Source organism: Ictalurus punctatus, chromosome 9 (genome assembly GCF_001660625.3).
Source record: "Ictalurus punctatus breed USDA103 chromosome 9, Coco_2.0, whole genome shotgun sequence".
NCBI lineage: Eukaryota > Metazoa > Chordata > Actinopteri > Siluriformes > Ictaluridae > Ictalurus > Ictalurus punctatus.
This window is the reverse complement of record NC_030424.2, coordinates 26,496,328-26,506,741: the sequence shown is the minus strand read 5'-3', so window position 1 is coordinate 26,506,741 and position 10,414 is coordinate 26,496,328. Positions and strand designations below refer to the sequence as shown.

At 44.7% G+C, this 10,414-nt stretch overlaps 1 protein-coding gene across 1 annotated transcript; it reads right to left on the bottom strand.

Annotated features, from left to right (window-relative positions):
• Nucleotides 1–271: 271 nt before the first annotated feature.
• pex13 (peroxisomal biogenesis factor 13) lies at nt 272–9,197 on the bottom strand. The gene is made up of 4 exons (XM_017476821.3): nt 9,036–9,197; nt 4,824–5,512; nt 3,824–3,946; nt 272–2,053 (listed from the first exon to the last, which is right to left on the bottom strand). Exons 1-4 carry the CDS (start codon nt 9,104–9,106, stop codon nt 1,701–1,703), a joined length of 1,236 nt encoding a protein of 411 aa, XP_017332310.1. The 5' UTR covers nt 9,107–9,197; the 3' UTR covers nt 272–1,700.
• Nucleotides 9,198–10,414: the final 1,217 nt, after the last annotated feature.

Genomic DNA, 10,414 nt, shown 5'->3' with positions numbered 1-10,414 from the left:
GAAGTCTGTATTAATGCGCCAGGCTTTAAACAAACAAAACAGTTACACTGTTCGTAGGAATTTGACCCACTACATCACATTAAAAACGAAAGTAGATAGAATAAGTCTTCAAGACGAAAATAATTCATAATAAGTGTCATTACTTATTGGAAAATAGATTTGATCATATTTTGAATAACCTAATCATGTTGTTAAGCTATTTTCTTATTTTTTTAATTCCTAAAAGCTCTTTTCAGATACTAGTGCTGGAATCACAACATGACAAGAGATATTAGTCTGAAAATATTTTACTGAAAATACTGCTTGTATTTACACAGGTTCATGTGCGCTAATGATTATTCAGTGACACTACACACACACACACACACACACACAAAACAGGAAAAGACAAAATCTTACAGCGTATCTTTGTGCGAAACATGATGCCGTGTAACGGTACTGCAAGCCGCTGAAACAAGAGTATCCCAAGCACCTTCTCAATAATTCAATAATTCTAGCGACTGTTTCAATTAAACCTGTTAATTAAAAATCAAGGTCTAAACAGTACATCTATTGATTCTAGCCTCATATCAAATCTCAGCGTATATAAGGTGCAATAAATTATAGATCATCCAATCCAGATACATATATTCTACGTTATTATCTCTTTATCAAAGCCGCTTTTTCCTGTGATCGATACCAACATGTTGAACTGTTAAGTGAAAAAAAAACTTTTATACGAGAACTGACACAGCACACATTTTCTACAGTTAACGAATAAGTAGTGTATTGTGTAATTCACAAAACATGAATTACGATGATACCTGCTTATCCAACACACAGCTGTTTAAAGCTATAATCAGGATTTAGGAACAGATTCGATTCTTAGTCTTGATATAATTATTAAAGGTGCAGTATGTAATTTAAAAAAAAGAAAAAAAGTCTTTCACGATCTATAATAATTAAACAATGAAGCTGGCTTCTTATTTCAGACTAGATTAGATTTTTCTGGTTCAGAAATGAGCTCCACCCCCTCCCCCCAGGCAGAACCGAGCTGCTCAGATTTGCCGCTTTTTCCTTAACATTTAAAACAGTCCGAGTGGAAACGATTGGGACGAATGGGAAGAACTTCACTGCAAATGTAATTCGCCTCACAGGCAGCAGAGGGCCCTAAAAATAACAAACGGCTCCTTTAAATCCCCTCTACGACTTTTATTAGGTAGTTTCTTGTTGTAATTCCTTATTAGATTTTCATTTTATCGACATACCATGAAATAAATACGGTATTATAAATTAAACCTGTGTAATTTAGCATCAAAACATCCTGATCACACCTTTAAATCTCAGCAGAAGTGTAGCAGTTCCCCCGAGTGTCCTCCATTTTAATGAAGTTTGTTCTGCTTCCATCCAAATGTTTAGCAAACTTATGAAAAGTCAACTAAAGGAGCAGAAAAAAACAGTCATGGAGAGTCTGTACCTGACACATTCACCATCTATTTAAAAAAAACAAAACAAAACAAAAATCAGTTTATCATATCTTCTCTTCTTCCATATGACAACTGTTCCCATCAGCCAAGCCGTCAGAAAACCGTCAGAATCAACATTCTGTATGCCGAAATTTAAAATATGCATAAAGCACATTTGGATGAGACTTTGGAAGATAAGATTCATAGCAACTATCAGTTACACCCCCCCCCCCACACACACACACACACACACACTCACAAATCAAGTTTCTCAGAATTTCCTAGAGCAGTGTTTGTGCTGCTGTTGTCAATCGTGACGGCTGCGCTTGCGTAAGATGCTGGAGTTTCTCTGTACACACACTCCAGCAGCTCCTCGTGGGCTGGCTGACCGGCAGAGGCTGAGGCTGGCACGGTCACCGTAACCTGAGCTGGTGCTGACTGCAGATCCTGAACCTGCGGTCCCCGCTGAAGCTGTGCCAACCTTTCCAGCTCGGCTTGCCTCCTGCCCCTCCTCTTTCCCAGGATCTTGACGTAGTTGGCAGGGATGAGGCCTGTGGTCTGGCCGTCCACGCTGGCCAGCAGCCACCCACGCACCCTCGGCTGTTGCTCTGGAGGTGCAGAACGTGAGAAGAATCATGGTTATGTACACGCATGCGTTACATATAATGTTTGCACATGGAGTTTTTCTGGCCGTCGTAAGTATTTCGCATAACTGCAATATTCAGTAAGATTGATATTCGGTACATGCTCGGATTCAGATGTTTGTTTTTTTTAAATAAGTGCACTATTAATATTAGAGACCTATCGGCCGATAAAGGCAATTTTTCACGCTGTGTTTAAAATATAGTTTAAAAACATCCGGTGATCAGGGCCGATTATATCCTGTCGATCAAAAGAGGGTGGGAAAACACATGGATTTCGTGCTGTGTGTAAAGATGATGTCTCTTGTGTGGAATGACGACAAAACTGGTTTGTAATCTCTGCACTGATAAAATTTTACATCGGAAGTGAGCAGTAGTGAAGCGGGAGTTTCAGCATTGAGTCAATTTTTTTTGCCGCGCTGCTCGAGCTGAATTAAAGCGCCAGTACACCGCGGAAAGATTTAAATGAAGATGAGTTGACAAAAAGGTATATATATTGAACAGAAAAATATATTTGTAGAGTAGTATATTTCATATCCAGTGAATGTTAATATATAAAAAAGTTGATATTATATATGACCAGTTTGATGTTCAGTGATGAGGTAGAAATGCTCGTGTTTGTGGAGAGTGAATGTGAGACTAACAGGTGTGTTTTTTTTTTTAGAAATCAGTCGATGTTAATATGAATGAATAACATTCAATGAGTTAATAATCTTATGTTAATCTTCAGAATTGAGTTCATGCGTTAATGTTAATAACAGCAATGTGTTAATGTTTATGAGACCAGTTACTGTCAAACAACTTGTTGAAATGGAAAGAATAAAGTTTTTATTTGCATTTCCTTCAGAATTCCTTTAAATGAATTATTATTCATTTAAGTCATTTGAAATCTGCGCCATTTGTAGATGATTTTCCTTACAGTGGAATGATGTATTTCAAATCATTTGGAGATCTTTTTAAATCCCTCGCCAGACTCATAGGCATCCACAAGCTTTTTTTCTGAAGGCCTTATAGAACTCTTTAGATCTTGGCATGATGACACCACACACCTCGATAACAAAGGGTACACCAGACACTAGATATGAGAGGGGTATAAGTAAGACCGGTTCCACCTGCACTCCCTAAGCATGTTCTAATCACTGGTACACAATCTACAACACCTGATTCTAATTTTCAAAGACGATGGAACGTTTACTTGTGCAAAAAAAAAAAAAAGTCAAAAATTTACATGGGGTGTACTTATTTTCCCCCCCACATGACTGTATACTGGTGAATTTTACATACAAATGCTCTCCTTCTAGAATGTTTCAATTTAGCGGCAAGAACACTGGTTTGTTGTCAAAAGTGGAACTTTAGTTGTGCCCTCCTCCCCCGCTCATAAATGTTACTACGGCAACCAGTAGTAGGAATGTCTTCCAGCGATAAAATCTTGACACCTTTCTCCAGCTTACTAAATGGAGTGTTGCAACTGTTCTTACACATACGATGTACAACGCCGGGCGTAAAATAAATAGCGCCGTTGCTGTTATAGCGGACGAGCCGGAAGCAGGAGCGCTGCTCTGGTTATAAAACGCAAGTGCTTGTGGAAGTAACCCTTTCCTGACTGTAGCCCATCTGTCACTACGCACAATACTCACATGTGGTTCTACTTGAGATTTAAATGAAGCAGAAATACCCAATACTGATCCATTAAGTGTAACAGCATCTGACTTCCTGTAATGAAGGCGTGTTCTTTACCCTTTGGAGCCAGGTTAAGCATATCTCCAGCCTGCAGAGAGATCTCCTCCTCAGAAGCAGCAGTGAAGTCGTACTCGGCTCTGGCTACCACGTGGTCGTCTTCACCGCTGGCCCAGTTAGTGCCTAAACACACACACACGCACACAGTAAAAACAATGCCACAAACAGTAATCAGTTCTTCAATGATTGCACACAGACTTACTGACGTGGTTTAAAAGAACATCACTGTAGTGTTATCAGGACAGCCATCATAGACAGGCAGAATAATTGATCCTTTCCTTAATTTAGTAGGAGTTGAACACGAGCGAGCAACCCGACGGTAGAAAGCTCGATTAATCCAGATGATAATATAACTATGTTAAAATTGTGTGTCTAAACATTCTCTATTTCGGCTATGTTTAAAACATATTAAAGGAAAACATTTTGGTTGACGGCGCCATTAGCCTTGTAGCTTGTGACTTGTGTGATTGATTACACTCGCATGGGAAAATGATATTTTTTGTCCAATTGTTCCATACATTTGCAGGTATTTGTTCGTATTCGTGGGGCACCATCAATAAATCAAAGCTTTCTTATTAATAGTCACTGCATTTAAGGAGTCTGAAAGTAGAATTGGGTGGAAAAAAAAGAAGAAAGACATTGTCTTATTACACTGATTGCCATCCAATTCAATGTGCTTGAGGTCACCAGTGCACTGGTGTTGTTTTTCGTTTTTTTTGAAAAGCATGTCAAACAGCTGGAAATCTTTTGTTTCAGAACACATTTCAAGAATTTCAAAAAGGATGAAATGTTTAAATGAGATAAGAAAAGAAGAGACAGGAGTAAAATAAAACAATAAATCAAAACAAATGCGTATAGAGACAGATAATGAATGTTTGGAGAGAGAGGGAGGGGGGGGGGGGGAGAGAGAGAGAGAGGGAGAGAGAAAGAGAGGGGGTGAGGGGGAGGGGGGGGGGGGGGGTGGTGGTGAGAGGGATGTTAGGTAAAGATGAAGCCCCACCACGCTCCTCTATGCCCTCCTCAGATCTCAGAAGTTTCCAGATCAGGTAGGGTCCTCCGAAAACCACTGCGAGAAACAGAAATATGGGCCAAGACTTCACTCTGCCATCTCTGGAATCGCCGACGCCGGCTCCTCTTCCTCCTGGCACTACGGCGCTTGCGGCACTATCCTCCCACAGATCCTCCACCTCAGCGTCCAACCTCATTCCCAAGATCCTCTGCAGCCGTCGGTACAGGTAGCGCAGCGTCCGCACCAGCGCGAAGGCGGACAGCACTTTGGTGAAGTGGGTGCGAAGCCGGGAGAAGTGGTTGGCCACGTCGAGCACGGCGCGGAAGCTGTTGTAGACGGCCGAGAAGGTGGCGTCCAGCATCATGCTGACGGAGGAGAACGCGTGGACGATGCTCTCAATGGACTGGAACGCGCCTCGGCTGCTCTCCTCCGCCTGCTGCACGAAGCGGCTCGGAGGCACCTCCTCCGGGAGGAAGCGGCTGTATCCCACACCGCCGTAGCTGTACGGGCTGTAGCCTCCGTACGGAGAGCTGCTGAAGGGGCTGTAGGAGGACGGGAAAGAGCTGTAGGATGGACGGTAGGTCTGCTGGATTAGGCGTGGGGGGACTGGAGGCGCCACACGCGTCATGACTGAAGGACCTGATGATGTTAGGCCACTTCCTGTCCCAAAATCTGCAGAACTGAGGAGTTATGAAGTGCAGGATATTAGTCATTTCGTTCAAAATCATGAACTGAAACACTTAACGGACAAATATGAAAATTGTCTCAACGCAAAAAGACCACGGAATTAGTGAAAATAAAAGATTGAATAATAATAATAATAATAATAATAATAATAATAATAATTCCTCCTTCACTCCCTTTGTCTCCCCATCTCTCTCTCCCTCCGTCTCTCTCTCCCCTTTTCCTCTCTTCACCTTCCCTCTCTCCATCTCTCTCTTCCCCTTCCCTCTCTCCATCCCCCTTCCTCCCTGTCTCTCTCTTCCCCTTTCACTCCCTTTGTCTCCCCATCTCTCTCTCCCCCTTCCCTCTCTTCCCCTTCCCTCTCCATCTCTCTCCTCATTCCCTCTCTTCACCTTCCCTCTCTCCATCCCCCTTCCCTCTCCCCATCCCCCTTCCCTCTCTCCATCTCTCTCTTCCCCTTCCCTCTCTCTTCCCCCTTCCTCCCTGTCTCTCTCTTCCCCTTTCACTCCCCATCTCTCTCTCCATCTCTCTCTCCTCATTCCCTCTCTTCACCTTCCCTCTCTCCATCTCTCTCTTCCCCTTCCCTCTCTCTTCCCCCTTCCTCCCTGTCTCTCTCTTCCCCTTTCACTCCCTTTGTCTCCCCATCTCTCTCTCCCCCTTCCCTCTCTCCATCTCTCTCTTCCCCCTTCCTCCGTCTCTCTCTTCCCCTTTCACTCCCTTTGTCTCCCCATCTCTCTCTCCCCCTTCCCTCTCCATCTCTCTCTCCTCATTCCCTCTCTTCACCTTCCCTCTCTCCATCCCCCTTCCCTCTCTCCATCTCTCTCTTCCCCTTCCCTCTCTCTTCCCCCTTCCTCCCTGTCTCTCTCTTCCCCTTTCACTCCCTTTGTCTCCCCATCTCTCTCTCCCCCATTCCCTCTCTCCACCATTTCCTCTCCTCCCCTTCCCTCTCTCCCTGTCTCTCTCCTCCCCTTCCCTCTCTCTCCCTGTCTCTCTCTTCCCCTTCCCTCTCTCCCTGTCTCTCGCTTCCCCTTTCATTCCCTTTGTCTCCCCATCTCTCTCTCCCTCCATCTCTCTCTCCCCCTTCCCTCTCTCCATCTCTCTCTTCCCCTTCCCTCTCTTCATCTTCCCTCTCTTCATCCCCCTTCCCATCTCTCTCTTCCCCTTCCTCCCTGTCTCTCTCTTCCCCTTTCATTCCCTTTGTCTGCCCATCTCTCTCTCCCCCTTCCCTCTCTCCCCCATTCCCTCTCCTCCCCTTCCCTCTCTCCACCATTTCCTCTCCCCCTGTCTCTCTCCTCCCCTTCCCTCTCTCTCCCTGTGTCTCTCTTCCCCTTTCATTCCCTTTGTCTCCCCATCTCTCTCCCCCTTCCCTCTCTCCATCTCTCTCTTCCCCTTCCCTCTCTCTTCCCCTTTCACTCCCTTTGTCTCCCCTTGACTCTCTCCCCCTTCCCTCTCTCCCCCATTCCCTCTCTCCACTTCCCTCTCTCCCATTTCCTCTCCTCCCCTTCCCTCTCTCCCGGTCTCTCTCCTCCCCTTCCCTCTTTCTCCCTGTCTCTCTCTTCCCCTTCCCTCTCTCCATCTCTCTCTTCCCCTTCCCTCTCTCTTCCCCCTTCCTTCTCTCTTCCCCCTTCCTCCCTGTCTCTCTCTTCCCCTTTCATTCCCTTTGTCTCCCCTTCCCTCTCTTCACCTTCCCTCTCTCCCCTTCCCTCTCTCCCTGTCCCCCCCCCCCCTCTCCATCTCTCTCTTCCCCTTCCCTCTCTCTTCCCCCTTCCTCCCTGTCTTTCTCTTCCCCTTTCACTCCCTTTGTCTCCCCATCTCTCTCTCCCCCTTCCCTCTCTCCCCCATTTCCTCTCCTCCCCTTCCCTCTCTCTCCCTGTCTCTCTCTTCCCCTTTCATTCCCTTTGTCTCCCCATCTCTCTCTCCCTCCATCTCTCTCTCCCCCATTCCCTCTCTTCACCTTCCCTCTCTCCCCTTCCCTCTCTCCCTGTCTCCCCCCCCCCCTCTCTCCATCTCTCTCTTCCCCTTCCCTCTCTCTTCCCCCTTCCTCCCTGTCTTTCTCTTCCCCTTTCACTCCCTTTGTCTCCCCATCTCTCTCTCCCCCTTCCCTCTCTCCCCATTTCCTCTCCTCCCCTCTCTCTCCCTGTCTCTCTCTTCCCCTTTCATTCCCTTTGTCACCCCATCTCTCTCTCCCTCCATCTCTCTCTCCCCCATTCCCTCTCTCCCCCTTCCCTCTCTCCATCTCTCTCTTCCCCTTCCCTCTCTCTTCCCCCTTCCTCCCTGTCTTTCTCTTCCCCTTTCACTCCCTTTGTCTCCCCATCTCTCTCTCCCCCTTCCCTCTCTCCCCATTTCCTCTCCTCCCCTCTCTCTCCCTGTCTCTCTCTTCCCCTTTCATTCCCTTTGTCACCCCATCTCTCTCTCCCTCCATCTCTCTCTCCCCCATTCCCTCTCTCCCCCTTCCCTCTCTCCATCTCTCTCTTCCCCTTCCCTCTCTCTTCCCCCTTCCTCCCTGTCTCTCTTCCCCTTTCACTCCCTTTGTCTCCCCATCTCTCTCTCCCCCTTCCCTCTCTCCATCTCTCTTCCCCATTCCTCTCGCTCTCCCTGTCTCTCTCTTCACCTTCCCTCTCTGCCCCTCTCTTCCCCTTTCACTCCCTTTGTCTCCCCATCTCTCTCTCTCCCTGTCTCTCTCTTCCACTTTCCCTCCCTTTGTTTCTCACTCTCTCTCAAATAACTTTCTGTACACTCAATTCTATCTCTCTCTATGGATCATGCATCTATGCCTCATCATCTCTCTATTGGTCCCAAATATCTCCATCTACGTCTCGCCATTTCTCTCTCAAAACACTCTATACATTTGTATTGTATTAGTCTTTATTTATCTCTCTCTCAAAAAAAACTCTCTTTACATTTCCACTGTATCTTCCCCTCTCTCTCTATCTATCCATCCCTCCCTCCCTCTGTCTGTCTCTATCTATCTATCTATCTATCTATCCTTCTGCCTCTATCTATCTATCTATCTATCTATCTATCTACCTATCCAAGGCGTTTTCAAAAGTCCTTCATCAGCTGTGCAAGAAAAGGGTTGACTTTTCTCCAAAACGCACCGTTTCTCTAGAAACCCGTGTATTTCACTTCACTTTAACCACATTACAATAATTCCCTAAAACACCGCAGTTATATCAATCCTAAAGCTCAAACATCACTCAAACTTTATGTACAAATTTTCTCTCCACCTCGAAAGAGTATGCAAATGCAAAAAGCTAAACAGCTAGCTAGCTAGCTAACTAACTAACTAACTAACACACACACACACACACACACACACACACACACACACACACTAAAAACGTTGCGTTATTATTTGCTATGCGGCTTTAAACAGAAACCTACACCACCTGGCCGAATGCCAAATCACCACAAATAATGATTTGTAGGGGACATAATAGGCTGCCTATGCCGCTTTTCCGTGCATAGTTAAAGCTTTATATGACATAATCACAGTATTTAAACACATTTTTTACTAACCGATAGCTTAGTGGAGCTCCTACAGCTCCAGGAATTCGTCTTTCCCACGGTTTTGGTGGCGGTTGAGACATCGTTTTGGAGCGAAACGCTAACTTCAAAACACCAAAACAGCCCCGCTCTGTCACGCACTCTAACAGGCGCTGCTCGGGACAGACTAAACTAATCGAGTCCATACACATCGATCAGCGTTGTAGGTTACGCTCATGATTTTATCCGCAATAGTTCTGCCCAGAATTATCAACAAAACATACGAATGTTATTAAAAAGTTCAAATGCATTTGTACTATTTGAATTTGTAGCCACATTCATAAAAACGTTTAAACCTAAACGTTATAGATAGTTCGATATATGGATCGATTAATTATGCCTTTTGAAATAGCGTTAGACTTTGCTCCGCGATTTGGCCTGACACACTGTGTGTACATTTTGTGTACATAAATGTAAGTTTCGGAGTGTTATAAAAAGAAATAAATCACAAAACAAAATTATGCCGTTTTAATCTGTTATCACGTAGTCATTCGGCGTTAATCAAAAATAACCTGACTAAATTTTGTTTACCTCAATGCATTAGGATAAGGTGTTACATTAATTTGTTTATATCACTAGATGGCGCTATTTTGAAACATTTAGTATTGCCATAGATGTGCACAAAGAAAATGGGAAACGTTCATGCCTTTTCGTTTTTATTTCACTTAAATCTCCAAGGTATGATAAATGATTAAAGGATTAACCAAATACCAACTTCTATTATAGTATCAAACAAGGCAGGTCATTTCAAGTAATGATAATGATTCTTTATTGGTCACGTATACATTACAGCACAGTGAAATTCTTTTCTTCGCATACCCCAGCATGTCAGGAAGCTAGGGTCAGAGTGCAGGGTCAGCCATGATACAGCGCCCCTGGAGCAGAGAGGGTTAAGGGCCTTAAGGCTCAAGGGCCCAACAGTGGCAGCTTGGCAGTGCTGGGGCTTGAATCCCCGACCTTCCGATCAGTAAGATACTATTGTCATTGTATACGTTACAGCAAAATTTGGTGTGGCAACTCTCAGAAAGCAATAAAGGACACTTAAACATTACACTTAAAATTAAAGCATTTAAGAATCGTGAATTAAGAATAAGTAAAACGAAGTCAACTGTAAAATATATACAAATGTAGCACATGAGTATACTGCACTCGATGATTGAACTGTATGCATATGCACATTGATATAAATTATAAAACCTTTGGAGGTATATTGCACATTGATTGCACATTTTCCTAGTACAGGAAACAGAACACCAGATATGCCAGAGCCATATCACCCTGCAGTTCTCGCCTGGTTTCCCACCGAAGCTAAGCCAGTACCTGGATGGGAGACCTCATGGGGAAATCGAAGG